The sequence below is a fragment of the Peromyscus maniculatus genome, chromosome 9 (assembly GCF_049852395.1).
Source record: "Peromyscus maniculatus bairdii isolate BWxNUB_F1_BW_parent chromosome 9, HU_Pman_BW_mat_3.1, whole genome shotgun sequence".
In the NCBI taxonomy this organism is placed as follows: Eukaryota; Metazoa; Chordata; class Mammalia; order Rodentia; family Cricetidae; genus Peromyscus; species Peromyscus maniculatus.
Window position 1 is genome coordinate 62,388,835 of NC_134860.1, and position 19,068 is coordinate 62,407,902.

Here is a 19,068-nt window from a genome sequence, read left to right on the forward strand (position 1 = left end):
ACATGGCCCTGGCAGTCAGGAAGGCGGAGTGGGACCCTGGCGCCCAGCTTGCTTTCTTTTTTTATCCAGTTCAAACTGTAGCCCGTAGATGATGCCACCCACATTTAGGGTGAGTCCTCTCTTTCCAATAAACCATATCTAGAAAATCTCTTACAAAAATGCCTACAGGCTTGTTTCTCAATCCTATCCGGTCCACATCAGAGACCCCATGCAGAAGTAGCTGGTATAGGTCCTGAATCACAAATTCCAGCAATTCATGATACAGACCCAGTTCAGAGCTGGGTACCCTCCTGAGAAAGGTTGCTTAACCAGCAAAGTTTCCTCCCAAGGGCTCCACAGTCAGAGAGAGAGAGAGAGAGAGAGAGAGAGAGAGAGAGAGAGAGAGAGAGAGAGAGAGAGAGAGAGAGAGAGAGAGAGAGACATGTGAGAATTTTACAAGCTCTATCTCAAACAGAGCCCTTGGTAAACTGCCTGTGGATTACAGTTTCCGCTCACGTGTTGAAGGGGCTGGAAACAGGGCCTGTTAGGTGAGAATGTGAAATCTCTCTCTCCCACAGGCTCAGGCTTTGAACCCTTATTCAAGCTGGTGGTGATATTTTGGGAGCCGTGGATCTTTTAGGAGGTGAGGGCCTTGAGAAGGATATAGGTTCTTGGGGGGAGAAGAGTGTCTCAGAAGTTGATAGTCTAGGCAGCCCTGGGTTTTGGTATTGTCTTCTCTACTGCCTGATCAGACAGGATGTACACTGCCTCAGGCACACACTCTCACCGACACAGGCTAATCACTCTACTCTGCTGTGATTGACATGAGCCAAACTTAAATCCCTCCTCCTTTAAGTTGTTGCCGTCAGACATTCGGGTCACATCCACAGAACATAACTAACACAGGACCCCCTTGGTACCTGTTGGTGACACAGAAGGATGAAGTATATTTTCACCTACCAGCTATCTTCAACTTCAACTCTATGGAAAGTTACCTTGGTCCATACAGTCATGGTGATAATCCCAGTGAACGAGGAAACAGAACAGAATCAAATATGGGGCCTTTTCCCAGGTGGAAAACGCAGCTTGGCCATGACAGTGGTTGCCCACCATCTGCTCCCCACACTCCTGGTTCTGCTGTAGCCTTGCCCCGGCAGAGTGGTTCCTGAACTGCAGTCCTCACAGCTGGCAGCCTCCCCTGAGCCTCACAACAGTCCTCAGTGTGAGCAGGCAAGGGATGGGCCGCTGGTTCTGTTCTGTGGATTAGGTTATGACATTTAAGAAGGGAAATGAGTCGCCCATGCATCCCACAACTCCATCAAAGGGTGCAAGGGGCTTTAAAACAGGCACAGTGCACTGGGCCCCTCTTGGGCTCTCTCAACCCTAAAATACTGTTTGCTTCCTTGCGGTTATTCTGGACCTCCTTTGCCTCCTGGACTGTTTCCTTCTCTGGGCCCATTTTTCCAGATCCCCTTTCTACGCTCAGCGTGCACACAATGGCTTGCATTTTCTTCTCAGTCCTGATCCCTGCAATTCTCCCACAGAAGGGCACTCTTGCCCTCTGCTGCTCTTTCATTGGCCCTGGGGTTTATTTTTTCTTATCTATTATCAGCCTCCCTAACCCTTGCTTGGCTGGGTCACCTCATTTCCCTTCGACCTCCAGGACTTATTAGTCTTGCTCCAGAAACCCACAGCCTTGCTGTCATAACAAAGGAAGTGTGTGCTTGTGAGGACCACTTTGCAAACCGATTCAGCCAGCGAAGGGCACCTTGCTGCGTACTAATGATGCTTTAATCACATGTTCCTGACGTGACCGCATAGGGAGAGTGGAGTGGCTTGTGCTCAACTCTCAGGGCGGCTGAGGAAGCCTGAGCTGAAGGGGAGCATGAGACAGGATGGAGGTCATGAACCATAGGATATCGCCAAGGAAATCATAATGGTGTTTGATATGATAACCAGAAAATTTAACCACTTTCCAGAAGTCAAAGGAACCTGCTTGAATACAGATCAATGTACAGTGGACTGCATGCTCCTCTTTGTATGCTGTTAGTAGTTTTTCTGGTAAGGTCTTGCCTGATGATGACGTGGGTTCCTGGAGGGCTGGCTCACCCTCTGATGGCGTCCTTTGTGGAGGTCACAAAGGATGTGTGAGCTTACCTTCAAATACAGACCATCGATTCCAACTGTGAGACATGCACCCACAGCACAGCATGTTCAGGCTGCTTTTGTCTGGGGTGCTCTGTACCCTATATTCTTGGCTCTGCCTGGGAATGGTGGCCAGGGCCTGCCTCAGTCCTGCTACTAAAAAAAAAAAAGGACACAACACACCGGGACAGAACTTTTAAGTCTTTCTTGAGAAGATGCTATTTTTAGTAAGATCCCATTTTGCTTGTGGCATACCTTGAGCCTAAAAGAATAGACTTAGAAATAAATGCCTTTTACTTACTGGACCCTGTGTCTAGAAATTTATCAACTTTTAAGAAAATATGTAAACACACACACACAGCTGAAAACAACCTACATATCTAATGAGAGACTAAATACAGACTTGTAACTTTTCACATGAGGGGCAATTATGGAAATCACAACCCAAGTTACGCAAGGCAATAAGAGGCTGAACGTCATTGAGGGGCCCCCTCCCTCCATGTAGAGCAGAAGCCTACCTAACTTCGCTGTGTGGCCCAGCCCAAATGCTGTCTTCTTCCTTGTTCCCTGGCTAATTTACATCAGGCATCGAGTTTGGCAAGAAGAGGGTAAGATGCCCCTGTGGTAGTTCTCACTAAGGACATCATAAGGAAGGGCAGGAATGAGCTGTATAGCTTGGTGCCAGATCAGACTCCTGGGGCCTGGGGTCAGGACAGGGTAATCCGCAGCTCTGAGCCAGGAGTGATTTATCCAACTGCCTGGGTAAATTTGGAGATGACATCAGCAGGAAGAAGACGATTTGGAAACCATCCCTTTCCAAGGAGCTTTCCACAGCGAAGCTCAGCCCGCTTCTGCCCTGGCACTGCGTCACTAACAGGATGATCTGGGAGCGGAACTCAGGCCCATCCGAGTTCACAGCCGCTATGGCTCTGAGAGTACAAGGGGACACCTTGAATTTCAAATCCAGACACTACAGAAGACTTCAACTCAGAGCAGTTCATGGTGAAGGAGAAGGCCGGCCCACTCTCCAGAGCCCACCCTGCTTTGTCCTTCACAGGCCTCCCACGTGAGGCAGAAACTGCAGACCTTGACCTCCACTCCATGCCATCGATGCAGCGCACGCAGCTTGAGGGGGGGGGTCCCTGTGGCCCCCACGGGTGACTGTGCTCGTGGCCCGGCACCACTGATGGCAGCTCACGGGCGGCAAGGCGTGCGACCTGACACTGTGGGCCTTTTCTTTCCTCCTCCACTAGCAGCCAGTGGGCGGGCTTGCTCCGCTAGCTGCCATGGCAACGGGAAGATGGCTCTGCGGTGCCCAGAACAGATGTCACATGGGCTGCTGTGCTTGTGTTGGGGGTGGGGAGCAGGGAGGGGACGAAAGAGGAGGGGCTGTGCCTTTGGAGTTAAATGGTCCCACCAGAGGGAGTAAGCCACATTTGGAAGGGAATGTGGAGCAGTAACATCTATTTTCTTTCTTGTCCCCCGTCCTTTAAGCTCTAAACATACATGCACAAACACAAATGGCCTTTCATCTCTGCTCCTGAGCTGCTGGAGGCTCGCAGCTTTCTAGGCGGACATGAAAGCTGTTCTCTCTCCTGGCCTCAAATGAACATCGCCTCGGTGGCCCAACCGCGAACAGGCAGCGCTCTGCTGTCTTTTAGGGACCGGCCAGGAGGCTCCATTTGGGTGAGTCCAAGGAACCTAGCATCACGCGGAGCAGAGACCAATCAAGGGGAAATTGAAAGGCAGATGCACTGGGCTCTCCAGGCACCGACAAACCGGGCTCCGGGCTTCACACGTTTGCCACTGAAATGAAAGCGTCTCTATGTCCCCTTCCTCCTCCCCATGGGGTCTTTGATCATATCATGCCAAAGGCCATTTTATACAGACTAAACTGGGGCAAGGCTTATAAATCTACCTGTCTCAACCCAAAGACTCTTTGTCCCTAAAATAGATCTATCTTAGCTGAACTGCTGCATCAAAAAAAAAAAAAAAAAAAAAATTTCTACCACTTTCCATTTCTCCTACACAGAATTGGCACATATATGTACATTAATATGATAAACCCATATATTTGCTGTTAAGAGATTATATGAATACTAAGAAAATGCCAGGTGCCAGTGGCCTGTTTTCCTCTCTGCTTCTAGCCCAATGCTGAGACGCTAACATCAGATCAGGGAATTGGGGACCAGGGGGCGAAGGCAGAGGCGCTCCCCTAATCTGATGCATGACAGTCATTGCATGTGTGGGAGAATGAGGAAATGCTACAGAGAGTTATTTTGCACTGGGGTTTAATTCACAGGACCAGCATGCTCAGAGTGGCTGCTTTGTGCCAGGGAATGCCACAGGGAGGTGGGGGGGAGCAAGCAGAGCCAAGAAGATCTCATTTATCACCAAGAGGCAGAAACAGCACAAAAACTCTTATAATGGGTCTGATGATGGGAGGGTTGCAAGCAAGGCATTATGGGAATGTGGAAAGGGGCAGGCTCTGAGAGAGGTGTCCTGGGGTGTGAAGAGATGAGCAGGAAGAATCTGGCATTGACAGAGCACCTGTTCTGTGACAGACATGTTACATACTCAGCAAGCCGGATGGATCATCGAACTTCCTAAGAGGCAGCTACTGCTATCCCGTTTTTTAAGAATGTCAGGAAACCCAAGCTTAGAGTGGCTAACAGTCCAAGGTCATTCATCAAGGACATAGATAGCCATACTGCCCTGTCCACCTGCCTAGAGACTGACAGAAGATGCGGCCCCACAGGAAACACAGGAGCAAGAGTATCTGTCCTTTTTCAGATCTAAGCAACAAAGTTCAAAAGATCATGGATTTCAAACAGTCTCTGAAGCTTTCCTAACACCACTTAAACACATAGTAATTAAAATAAAAAGCATTGTTCACCTAGATGTACCCTTCTCATGTATCACAATGGATTCATATATCACTGGGTGCTATTGGACTTTTCCATGCCCTTGAAAGATGAGGGGTGGTCCCACCAACAATTTTCATTCATTCATTTAAATGTCGCCCTATGTTGGTAGAGCTTTTTGTGTCTGGACCTTTATCGAAACAAAACATCTTCCCAGCCCTGCCAAGATCACTGTATTTTATCAACAATCTGGCCTGCACCTGAAATCCTCGGGTGTTTGTGACTCACTGAAGGAAAAGTGGTGGCCAAGAGTGAAAGGCTGCCTGACGGTGCCCAGGTCTGTGCAGCTCTTGGGAATTGCTGCTTGCAAGCCCCAAGTCCCCCCGCAGAAGACTAGCTTCCTTGACACTGCAGTGGAGATCTACAACCACCAGGGGGCAGTAACACAAACCAGATTTGTTTCCTTCAGGTCTGAATGTGGATGTGCACAGTTTAATGCGTAAAGCCCATTATTACGAGCTTTTCCTCTGCCCACCCCCTATTAATGAACAAATGCCCAGGGGTAATGCAGAGATTTCTAAATACAGTGCAAGAAAGGGCAATCTGTACTCATACACAGGGAGTCTAACATGCAGTAATAAGTGGAAATGAAAATAATCACCAAGATGCAAGTGAGCCATTAGGCTAAAGAGCTAGCCCTCTGTCTGGCTAAAACACAGAAATGCAGATGCCTGGCTCACAGAAATGGGCATTTTAAAAATATTTATTTCACAAGTTTCTATTTACCGTTCATAATACTATCCATAATTACAACCTCAAAGCTCCAAGAGGGGTCTAGCCGGAATTCCATTTCTAGTGCTGAGCACAGAGACAGGATAGTCCTCTTAGCCTAAGGTAAATAAATGCATGAATTATTCAAGAACTCCTACGGGCATTTTAAATCATAACTTCATGCTGTAAACAATAGCACAAGTTTAAAAAAAAATTTAAGATGAAGAGCTGTCTAAATTCCCAAACCATAAAACAGCTACCGACACCCACGTCTACACAAGCTCTCCCAATGGCTGCGGTGTCTTTCTGTAGGAATCCTTGGTGTGTTTACAGGTTTTAAACATAGCAACAGAGAGAATATAATAACATGGAACCTACTCCTTTCCCTGGGAACAAAGAATATGGAATGGTCCCGCTATTTTTGTGACAAAGGGGAGATTTCTCGGTCCTCTCTTCTAACAGTCGTTTGGAATCTGAGGCCTGCAGAAAAGACACACAGCCACAGCTAGCAACCTCATCTCTAGAGTCACCCCATGCCAACCCAATATTCTAAACTTCCAGACAGATTGCACAGTTATTATCCACACAACATGGCCGAAACACACATGGAGTTCTGTGTCAAGTGACCATAACTCTCTAAACTTTCTACTGAGGTTGTTCTGGGAATGAGAATGCACCCCTCTGGGCTTCGGTTTCCTAGCAACAGAGGTAGGAGAACAGATCTTGCCCTATGCCCTTGTGTGGTGTGAAGGTCATTCGGCATAATGGGAGGGAAAATGCTAAGAACCCTTGAGATTTATGAAGACTTTCGGTGTGTGTCTTCTCTTCACTTTACACGAGGAACTGGAACTGCAGAGACTAATCCAAGGTCATGGTGGGTGAAGGCAGGGCCAGGGCCCCAGCTGGCTGTTCTCATCCAAGGCTATGATTCTTCCCATCCCTCCGTGGAGCTGAGCACACACAACACAGCTGTCTCAGTCTGCTCTGGAAAAATACCTCAGACTAGAAGGCACACAGCACAACTGTGGGCTTGGGTAAAGGGCAAGGTGTGACAAGGCAGGCTGCATGCCAAGGCCCCTTCTCCCGCCTTGTAGATGGGTGGATTGTGTTTACACAACTTTTCTGAATGCATGAGTAAAAAGAGAAAAAGAATAGCCTCCCCAGTGTCTATGTCTTTTCTTATAAGGTCACTAATCCCACCATGGCACTCTACCCCATGACCTTATCTAACCCAAATTACCCGGATCCAAAACCATCCTACCAGGGAAGGGCAAGGCCTTAGCAGAGGCATTTCAGTGGAGAGAAGATAGAAATATTCACCCCATAATAATGGACAATACAACAGACTTGTTCATCTCCTGGATCTCTTTAATTTAGGTCAACAAATATTTGCAGACCATGTGTTAGCACCCAAGCTTAGTTGCAGGCACTTGGGGCACAAAGATGAATGGGAGCCCCCAAAAGGCTGGCTTAGAACAGAAAATGTCAGAATAGGTCCTAAGACATTCTCTTCAGGGAAGGGTATGTGAGACTTGTGAGCACTAGAGACTGTATAGGATGGTTGGTTGTAACAACCTTCCCAAGATCTTTCTTCAGACAGCTCTGTTCAAAACAGCTGCAATATGAGTCTGGCAACTAATCAGTACATAATTAATATTTGATAAGGTAATTAATTTATTAATTTACTGGGGAAGGGAAAGAGATAAGTCATTTTCAGCCTACAGATGCCTAGAAGGAGCCACATAGGATCTGTGTGTACCTCCTGGGGTGGGGGGTGCCACTGGTCTGGCTGTACTCTGGTGGTACTGGCATTATGGAATAATCATTTAATATAATGGATTTCTGTGTTGAGCTGGCATAATTATAACTATTTTGGGGGTCCAGAAACTAAGAGGACTCAACTTCAATTTATCTATATTGGATCACTACATGTGTGATGCAAATGCCACTGTAGGGTGTGTGTGTGTGTGTGTGTGTGTGTGTGTGTGTGTGTGTGTGTGTGTGTGTGTGTGTGCGCGCGTGCTGGATGGAAGAAGGGAAGGGAAAAAAAGAAAAAATGGATATATATATATATGTATATACATATATATATATACATATATTTTAAAATGGAGATATATGAAAGTCACTTAGTTCTTCTAGCAAATCTGTGGAGAAATTTGTTACCCAGAGAAATTAACTCAAGCTCAGGGTAACTAAGACTAGAACATTCTCGTCAACCTTCCAAATGTTATTTTGAAAAGAGAGAGGGGCGAGAAGGCAAGAGGGGGAGGAAGATGAAGGAAGGGGAGAGGAAGAAACAGGGATGAGGGGGAGGGGGAGAGGGGAGAAGAAGAGGAGGGGAGATTCTGAGTGAGAGATTCCAAGGGAGAGATTCCGAGGGAGAGAGCGCTTTCTCTCACAAACGCTCCTCCAGCTCCTCGGACTACTCTTGGCACAGCTGTCTTCAATATGCCGCTTCTCTTTAGGAGTTGTTAAGTTGGGTCTTTTTTGAAGGTAAAGGGAATAAACATGCACAGTTCAACCTCCTTGCAAAACCAGATACAGACCACAAGACAGTAACGCCTGAGAGTGCACCCCCTACCCAAGTCTGCGGTTCTCACTGAGTCCCCAGGTATCCAGAAATCCTCCAGCTTCATTCAAAGCCTCTGAGCTTTGGGTGGGAATTACATGTTACATTATAGACATACCACGAGAGGGGCTGTTACTAGAAGTTACAGATGTCTTATGGGAAGAGAGTGTCATGATTGTATGGAGTCTGGAAGACCAAACTAATGACTGGGTTCCAGACAGGCGCTAAGGAGGCCATGGCAGAGTCAGGCGCCAGGGAGGGAAATGATCTGGATATGTATGATGGCACTCTGGCTGCCCTGTAAAGGCAGCCATAGCAATGGAGAAATAAAAAGTTCACTGGTCCGGGAACAGATGGTGGTACCTAAGTGATGGCAGTGACTGTGGTTATGACAGAGAAGCGGGTACATGGGAGTTGTATCTGTGGGTAGAATTCAGAGATTGCGGTTTGAATGTGAATGCTTCCCGGAGGCTCCTGCATCGGAATGCTTGGTCCTTAGCTCAGATTGGGCTCTGAGGTAAAGCATAGCTTTAAGAGGTGCGTTAGTGGGGCGGGTCTTAAGGTTCCTCAGCTGCACCCCACTTCCTGCTCTCTCTATTTCTTGACTGTGTAGACAGTGTGACTGACTACCTCACGGTCCTACCACCATGCCTTCCTCACTATGGTGGGCTGTATCCTCTCCACCCGCTTCCCCCCTCAAGTTGCTTCTTCTCATGTTTTTGGTCACAGCAAATGAGGCCAGCAACTAGTGAGCCTCGGTGACCTGGTTAAGTGGTGGTGAGGGGTGAACACAAGGGATGGATGTGCGGGGCTCCCAGGGAGGCTGTCAGTGGGAGGGTAGGAGAAAGAACCCGGACTCACTTATTAAAAAGTCTTCAATCTAGGACTAGCTGTGTGGACAAGGATGCAGAAATAAACAAGTGAGTATTTCTATGCAGGGATCTGGAGGCCATGGGGCTCTTTGGGTCATGAACCTGCGTATCTTTGGTACAGAGAAAACATTTACAACACACAAGAGCAAGGTGGCAGAAACTTCATTGGTAGCACATGTAGGGAGGTTATTTGAGAATATAATATTTCTGTTTCTCCATCTGCCTTTTTCTGTGTCTTCTCTCTCTCTCTCTCTCTCTCTCTCACACACACACACACACACACACACCTCCATGCATGTCAGGGCCTCACTGGGAAGATGTGGCATTAGTGAGTATCCAGCTGCAATCTAAATGGGAAGAGAATCAAATAATCAAAGGCGAGACTTTATTCTAAAAATTACTGGATGTTTTGAAGCAATCTTTATATCCTGTTTTGTATATTTTGGGGGTGCTTTTCTTTATACATTGAACTGCATATAATCAAATGCATAGATGATAGATGATAAATTGCCAAATAATTGAAAATTAAGATAAAATTACAGAAATTATTTAAAGAATATAGTTATATTGAAGATATAGATGATACATAGTTGGAAGAATGAGTAGATGGAAGAGGGGCTCTATAAACAGATGGGTGGGTAGATGGATGGAGAGGCTGGGTGGATAGCTGAAAGGATAGATGAGTGGGAGGGTGGGTGGGTGGGAGGGTGGATGGATGGGTGGGTAGGTGGATGGGTGGGTGGGTGGATAGATGGGTGGGTGGGTGGGTAGGTGGATGGGTGGGTGGGTGGATAGATGGGTGGGTGGGTAGGTGGATAGATGAGTGGGTGGGTGGATAGATGGGTGGGTGGGTAGGTGGATAGATGAGTGGGTGGGTGGATAGATGGGTGGGTGGGTGGATAGATGGGTGGGTGGGTGGGTGGGTGGGTAGATGGATAGGTGAGTGGGTTGATGGATAGATGGGTGGGTGGATAGATAAACAGACAGAAATTAAGGAGACAGTTTTCAAACACTGTTTAATATTTGAAATATAGTAATTTAAAATGCACCCAAGAAGGTTTTATGCTTATTAAAGCTCAATATGTTATAACATGTACACAAAAGAAAATGCTGATTTTTCTTCTCTCTTCTGACAAGAGAAATACTCAAAGAAATCCTGTTTTCCATTCATGAGTCTTGAGGAGTTAGGAATGAGTTAGGTCATATGATAGGCTGCAACTAGCTTCATTCACATCTATTGTCTCTTAAATTTCAAGACCCACAATCTACCAGGGGTTACAATGCTTAATTCTTTTTTGTTGTTGTTGCTTTGTTTTTCAAGATAGAGCTTCTCTGTGTAGCCTTGGCTTTCCTGGAACTCACCCTGTAGACCAGGCTGGCCTCAAACTCACAGAAATCCACCTGCCTTTGCCTCCAGAGTGCTGGGATCAAAGGCATGTGCCACTACCACCCAGCAAAATACTGAATTCTTAAGTGGGGAGGAGTCACATTTTGAGTATGAAAGAATCCCACATGAATCCTACCCTTAACATTCCCAGAGGGCATGATTCATTCAGGTGACAATGAGAAGACATTGGTTAGGACAGACTGACTTGGGAGAATCATCCACAGTGTATGATATCCACAAGCAATACCACCTTTAAATATTTCCTCCAGTTATTTGCTTACAAATAACTACACCATAAAACTCCTTAAGGAAAGAGGTTTACACATAAAGACAAGATTAAGAAAATACTACACACATCCTTAAAAGATGAGGGCGCCGGACACATTTTCATGAATGTCCTCAGCTCACCAAGACATGAAGTAGCTTCATGTTCTATTAGCAGAACTCAGCCCTGCTGAGGTCATTAAATCCAGCCTGAAGTTTGGGTTTCACTCCTGCAGGTTTGAGCCTCCTTCCTGAACCTTCTTGCCTCCCCAGCCCCCACCATCAGATCAGAAGTGAGAAAAATTCTTCTTCAGGTTGCCGGCGGGGCTGGGATTGACAGCCCAGCCAACTTTGCAGAAAACCACAGTTTGGAGGGAAAAAAATCACTTTTGGTTTCTGGCTCCTCAGCACTCCTACACATCTAATTAGCTCAACAATTGGTCCCTGCGATAAAATCAGCTAATTTGATGTTCAAATGGCTGCTTTGTGGTAAGCAGTGCAGTTACTCCACCACCACATATAAAGAAGTTGCTGAAGAAGCCGCTTCCTGCGGGTCACTGGGGGACAAACTAGCAGAGGCCATCAAATTAGTAACCTAAGTCAACATTACAGTTAGTATGCAAAGGCCCCTGCAGACTCAGAGAAGATCAATGGCCGGGATGGAAGGCCCGTAATGGCCATCTCTGAAGGGGCAAAGAGGAATGAACGGAAGGTGACTCTACTCTCAAAATGAATCTGAGTGTTTGGGGCAAAATACTGGGGGCCAAGAGCGTCACTGGTGTTGTGAAGAACTGATGCCCCTTAGAGTAAGTGTCTCTGTTGTTTCCCCAAATTTGTTCAAGGTCACCCTTGACATGAAGCACAGGCAAGGCCATCCAGGACTGCCCTCTGGCCAGCTGGAAAGACAAAAAATTTGATGGTTATGGGGCCCTTTGGAAGCCAGAGTATTTTTAAGGTAAATGTCAAAGAAAAGACTGATTCTTTATTGAGTAAAAGCTAATTGCATCACCTTTCATAGGCAAATTGTTGACTTATTTGGGAGTGAGTTATAGATATTATCAGTATTACAAAGAGAATGGGCAGAAATTCACACGAGCTCCCAAAGTGGAAACAAGGTCTCAGAACTACACCAACACATGCAATTTTCAACAATGATACAGAGAGATATACACAACTGTGTCCAAGTGTATCTATCACATCTACATATAGATAAGTAGATAGATGATGATAGATAGATAGATAGATTGATACTGAGAGATATACACAACTGTGTCTAAGTATATCTATCACATCTACATATAGATAAGTAGATAGATGATAGATAGATAGATAGATAGATAGATAGATAGATAGATAGATAGATAGACAGATGATAGCAAAATGGCAGAGAGATGATATAGATACATAGGTAATTCGTGGATGGATAATCAAAGCTTTGTAAAAGACTTCACTTACATAGGGAACTTAGATTCACTGATTGGCATTCAGCGAATACCCTTTCCTGTGGCTGCAATCCTACTCTATCTCTGCCATAAGCATGTTTCTGTATTACACATCATTCTGCTCATAACTTCTGGATCTAAAGCTATCCCCCATAGGGACTATCTGATCACAGCAGGAGGTCTTACTGGGGAATCACCTCAAGCTTTTCTTCCTCAGCTCCATCACAACCTCTGAGAGCCCCTTGGTGGGATCAACCTTGAGCCTTTGAAGTCAGCAGTCTTTCCTGGCTAGGGAACAGAGCTGAGAGAAGGGCAGTGTGGATGACAGACAGCTTCTGATGCTGTTTACACACTGGGATGGGTCGCTTTAATTGTCAATGTGAAACAACAGAGAATCACCTTGGAAGAGAGTCTCAATGAAGGATTATCTACATTGGGTTGGCCTGTGGGCATGCCTGTTGGGGGTGGACTTAATTAAGTTCATTGATATGGGAAGACCCAGCCCACTGTGGGTAGCATCATTCCCTGGGCAGGGGAGTCTTGAACTGTATAGGAGAGGACAAAGCTGGCTAAGCACAAGCAGGCAGGCAGATAAATACAAACATTTATTTTCTTTCTCTCTACTGTTTGTTATAAGATGGCTAGCTGACTCAAGTTCCTGCCTCGATTCCTCAGCAATGACAGACAGTAACTTGGAATTGTAAGGCAAATGAGCTTGTTTCTTCCTGATGTTGTTGCTTTTGGTCAGGATATGTTATCACAGCAACAGAAACTAGAATGCACACACTTAATTCCAGGCCCTTCTCAGTCACATCAGGTCCTGGGGCTCACTTGCCTCTCCCACAGACCTTGCTGCTGTGGGGCCTGTCCTCAGGGACCCTTCTTAGCTTTTGCAGCTCCTTGAACCGATAATGCCTCTCTCATCCTCATGGGCTTCCTACCCTGAGATGAAGTCTCCCAGACAGAAGTGCAAGGTGACACCATGTATAATGGCTCCCAGGGAAATACGCTTCTTCCCAAGAATGACAGGTGATTTCAATGAGGCTCAAGCAACCTGTTATTGGCAGTGGCAGCATGGGCCTTAATCTTCCTCCCTCCTCCTCCTGTCCCCTGTTTCCTGGTACCATCCTGGAAAGCCCTCCCACACAAGCCCATGACCGTGAGCTCTGCCACCTGTGGGACTTGAGCTAAGCCAGACATCCTAGTGGTCTCCTAGGCACAGGTACGTAGTTAGCCTTATTGCTCCCTCCCCGTACCCATAGGCACACATCACGAGACACTTAGGTTCCTGAAAACGGAGCTCTCTTGATATTGCAGCCTCCATATAGGAATATGAGGAACGTCACAAAATCCAGCCCTTACTCACAGAGGGAGCCATGTATGGATAGCAGCTGTGGGGATTGCACCCCAAACTGCCTGCCTGCCACACCAGCCAAGCTGATATACCAGCCTTAGATGCATGATGGGAGAGGCAACCATCTCAGCATCTCGCTCAGCCCTATCTCCTCTCACGGTGGAACTGACCAGGCCATATACCTCAATAACAGACAAGCCTCATCCCAGCCTTTCTCATTACCCCCTCTACCACGGTGGCGTCTGTCCTACATATTTACAGCACCAGGAGTAGCTACCAGCTCTATTGTTAAATCAGACACTATCTTAATTAAAATTAGAGAATTATCACAGAACTCTAAAAGCTAAAGCAACTCAAGTTGGTTTTTTTTTAAAGAGAATCAAATCTCTACTAGAGATTTTTCTAAAAATTATAGAAGTTAAAAGTGAGAACAATTATTTCATGATGTAATGTATATATTTCTGATAAATGCTTTTATTGTAATTAAGTTTACTGTTGCTGGCAATGAAAAGTGTATATCATGGGTTGATCTATGTTTTCCAGAAAGGATCTATTGGAGCCTTAAGCTCTTAGAACATGACCTTATTTGGATTTGGGTCTTCATAGAAGTCATCAAGCTAAATGAGGTTACTAGGGTTAGCCTGAATCGAACAGGACCAGTGTCCTTATAAACGCAGGACCGAACACAGAAGCACACTAAGAGGGAAGATCATGTGACATTTTCAGGGGGAAAGGTCTGGACTGGTCCTTCCCCCAGGCCCCAGAAAAAGGGCCCCCTTGTCACTGCCTTGCTTCTAGATCCCAGGTCCAGAACAGAGACAAGCAAGGTCCGTGAGTTAAATAGATTCTGACAGAGGGGCAGCCCCACATATTCACTGGGATGAGCTGATGTGAAGGACAAATACACACGGGCCCACTCCTGGACTCTTACTGCACACATTGAATGTGACTCTGCTGAAAGGCGGGCAGAACTAGCTAAAACGTCACAGGTGGACGGAACCAAGCTCCCCTTTATCACCGAGCTGGCCCAGGTCACACTGGCCTGAGCAGGCCAAAGCTAGGGAGCCCTACCTTCTGGTATTCCTCCTTGGATCTCAGGGCTGCTTCCATCTGTGCATTGGAGGTGGGATAGACTGCCGATCGGTACTGGGTGCCATAGTCATTGCCTTGGCGCATACCTGAGGGCCAGAAGAGAGAAGATTAGAGGGCTGCTGGGACAATAGCGCTGGCACCAGTAGACAAGTGCTGAAGGCTGTAGATATTTTTCCATGAGGTTGCTGTAACCAGTTTTACCAGGTACTTATTTTCATTTTACCTTGATCTCAGTTTCTTGAAATGAGTATAGAAATGTGGTGGTTTGAATAGGTATGGCCCCCCATAGACTCAAGTGTTTGAATGCTTGGCTCATGGGGAGTGGCACTATTAGGTGTGGCCTTGTTGGAGAAAGTGTGTCACTGTGGAGGTGGGCTATGCCCAATGTGAGATGCAGAGTCTTCTGATGCCTGCAGATCAAGATGTAGAACTCTCAGCTCCTTCTCCAGCACCAAGTCTTCTTGCATGCCGCCATGATGATAATGGACTGAACCTCTGGAACTGAAGCCACCTCCAGTTAAAAGTTTTCCTTTATAAGCGTTGCCATGATCATGGTGTCTCTTCACAGCAGCAGAAACCCTAACTATGCCAGGAAATATATCTGTTTTAATTATAATGAAGGAGGCTGGGGAGTTGGCTCGGCGGTCAAGTGAATGTATTACTTTTACAGAGGACCTGAGTTCAGTTCCCATCACCCATGTAGGGTGGCTCCCAACCTGTTACTTCAGTTCCAGGGGGCTCCTATGCCCCTGTGGGCACCTGCACTCAACATGTACATACCCTCTTCCCCGCATGCATATAATTTTAAAAATAATAAATCTTTAGTTAAAACAAATATCTCTGAACTTAAGTAAATTTATCACAGTCCTGGATCATATTAGATACTCCTCCATAAATGATCATTTTATAAGCAAACACTTGAAGGATAATTTACTTATTTATCACCATGATGTATACTGTGTTGGTGGGGTGCTCTGGGAGAGTCAGTTCTCCATCACTGCAGCAAATTCCTGAGAGAGAAATCCACCTGTAGGAGGGAAGAATGGTTTTGGCTCCCAGCTTCAGAGTTTTCAGTCCATGGCTGCCGGGCACCATGGCCTATGGTGAGGCAGCACACCATCAGGGACTCGTGGTGGAGTGGGATGCTCACCTCACAAACAAGAGGAAGAGTAGGGGCCGAGGTCCTAATATTCCCTGGCAGAGTATGCCCCCAGTGACCTAACCTCCTTCCACCTGGCCCCGCCTCCTAAGAGTCCCATCACCTCCCAATAGTGCCATCCATTGGGGAGTTAGTCTTCAACACACAGACATGGGGGAGGGCACTTAGGCAAACAGCAGAGAGGGCCCAGCCAGCCCTCCCAGTGTTTTCTTGAGGATATATGTAAGTCTTTGAATAAGTAGTATTTAAATGTATCCTATCTCTAATGTTTTATAATCAGGACAGTCAAGACCAAGGGCCCAGGGACACAGGTAAACTGAAGATGATTTATTTACATATGTGCAGGTAAGAGAGATGTCTATAATACATTTAAATTTTTTTTCCCCAACATCCTGTTCAAAGTGGACTCTACAGAGGGCAAAGCCAGCCACTAACTGACCAAAGTTAACCATAGAGGTTTTGGAGGACTGAGGACAGATAGGAGGCAGGGAGTAATAAGGCTGGGTGGATAAAGGATCTCAGCTTTTTGGATGGAGGAAGAGAAGAGATAGGAGGTCACTGGTGGCTTCTTAGCTGCTCCTCTGATCATTCAGATTCTTACTCCGATATCTGACTCCCAATATTTTTTATTGATAAAGAATAATTAGATAAATGTATCAGAAGCTCACCACTATTACGCTAACTGAAAACAAATAAAGATATGGTATATGTATAGATATGTGCTTACATACACACAGATCTATACATTCTAGATTGTAGGGTAATACACAGGGAGGCTAATCCACCATACGAAATAGTTTTTAAAAATGTATCTTATTTACTTTGTGTAACACACACACACACACACACACACACACACACACGGGGAATGAGGAAGACTGCTCACAGAAGCCAGCATCAGGCTTCAGATCGCTATAGCTGGAGTTAGAGTCATTTTGTGAGTCTCCTTTGGTTGGTCCTGGGATTCAAACTCAGGCCCTCTCACAGAACAGTAAACATTTGTTAACTGACGAGCCATCTCTTCATCTCAACTTGTCTACATGTTTTTAATTTATACATTCAGCTAACAAATTAAGTGAAATATGTCCTACAATGTTCAGCCTTTGACTCTGCTAAGTATGCCTCCAAATCATCAAAATAAAAAAGCACATAAGTATTTAAAAAAAAAAAAGTGGACTCTAGGGCTGGGGAGATGGTTCAGTGGGTAAGAATGCTTGCAGTCCAAGTATGAGGGCCTGAGTCAAAATTCCCCCCCAAAAGCCATGTGTAAACTGCACGGCTGTAACCCCAGTGGTGGTGGCGGGGAAGACAAGAGGATTACTGGGCTCTACCAGCCTAGCTCCAGGTTTAGTGAGGGATTCTGTCTCCAGGGAACAAGACAGAGAGAGATTGATCAGGGTACCTGATGTCCTCTGGCATGATGTCCACACACATGGACACAAATGTGCATGCACAAGTGTGCATCAGCACATATATGTGCACATATACGGCACTCACATGTTCACATACACACCTGCTGTGATGGTTAGTTTTAACTGTCAACTTGGCACAATCTGGGATTACCTGGAAAAAGAATCTCAGTGAGGAACTGTCTAGATTGATTGGCCTGTGAACATCAGTGTGAGGAATGTTCTTAATTGGGTTGACTGAGGTGGGTGGCAGTGGCTGCCCCTTCTCAAGACTGAATGGCAAGGGAGTCAGCTGAGCTGGCAGGCAGGCAGGCATGCATTCTCTCTGCTCTTGACCCTGGATGTGAATGGCTTCTTCAAGTTCCTGCTGCCTTGACATCCGCACAATGATGGACTGGAACCTTTCAGAATTTCATGCTAAAATACATTCCTTAGATTGTTTATCTCAAGGTATTTTTCATAGCTAAGGAAGTAAAACTAACACATCCATACCTTCTGTGTACACACACAGATGGACTCTGAGATTTTAATTTAGTAAAAAGCGCAGGTTAAAACTTTACACAACTGCATCAGATGTTGATGAGAATTTCGAATTGATTGGTTACTCACATCTGGTTTTACCTGTTTGTCCTTGTTCTCCTAGACTGCTCTGTTCTCCCTTCCTTATTTCTCCCCACAGCAACAGTGCCCTGACTGAAGTCATTCACTCATCCTAACCATTCTGCCGCCATTTACTTTTCCCCTTGTCCTTCTCACTGCTGAACTCAGCTGCTCCTTCCCTGCCCTGAGCCCTCCCTCACTCCCGCTTACAGTCTGCACAGTTGAGTCTTCAGTTCACACACACACACACACACACACACACACACACACACACACACACACACACACACACACACACATTCAGTCTTTGGTCATGTATTGCCACATTCCTGCCAGCATTTGTGTGTCTAGGTCCTTGGTCCTGTTCTCACCCCTGCTGCTTCTCTCTTACTGGTCTCACTTTGTTTTGATCTCTGGCATTAGCGGCCCTCCTTCCAACCTGGAGCACTCCATGTTTTATTGGCACCTCCCAGCCTTCCCTTTGCTTCCAACAGCCCTCACCAGTGCCTTCCACCCTATGGAGATCAATACATCAGGGGGGGTGGCGGTAAAGGCAGAGTCAATGGATCTGCTGCAGGGTGCTGCTCCAGAGCTGGATCACAAATGCTTCTGATTCTGGGGCTGTTGCTATGGTGAGTGTGAAACATCCCTCACAGACTCATGTGTTGGTTCCTAGCTGGTGGCACTGTTTTGGAAGTTTGTGGAAACTACAGGAGAGGAGGCCTAGCTGGAGGAAGTAGGTAACTTTGGGGGGGGGGGCGGGTAGGGGAATGTTTATGCCTGACCCCTTTGTACCTTGTTTCCTGCCTTGAGGAGAGCTCCCTCTGTCTTATGTCTGTCTGCACCATGGGGCTCAGAATCGAAGAGCCAAGCAACCATGGACTGAACCCTCTGGTACCCCAGATGGAGGGAAAGTGAAGAAATCAAGTAATACCCTAAAAGTAAGTCTTTCCTCCTTTGTTTCAGCCTTTGGTCACAGCAATAAGAAGTTACTAGTACAGTGTGCAAACTGAGTGAGTAAGTGGCCTTGCAGATCATCTCGCCACATGCCCCTGGTGGGTCATCCCACCATATTACTCCACCTCTGCCCCCACACTGTGCACCTCACAGTTCACACCTCCTCTTCCCAGGAACAAAGCCAGGGATATCACTTTCCTA

At 46.3% G+C, this 19,068-nt stretch overlaps 1 protein-coding gene across 4 annotated transcripts in view; it reads right to left on the reverse strand.

Annotated features, from left to right (window-relative positions):
* Msra (methionine sulfoxide reductase A) overlaps positions 1–19,068 on the reverse strand; it is a 333,253-nt gene that overhangs the window by 71,426 nt on the left and 242,759 nt on the right. For all 4 annotated transcript variants that reach the window (XM_006988796.4, XM_016007236.3, XM_042285014.1 and 1 more), the window contains exon 5: positions 14,722–14,828. In XM_006988796.4, coding sequence (XP_006988858.1) covers positions 14,722–14,828 — 107 coding nt within the window. The remainder of the gene's footprint in view (positions 1–14,721; positions 14,829–19,068) is intronic.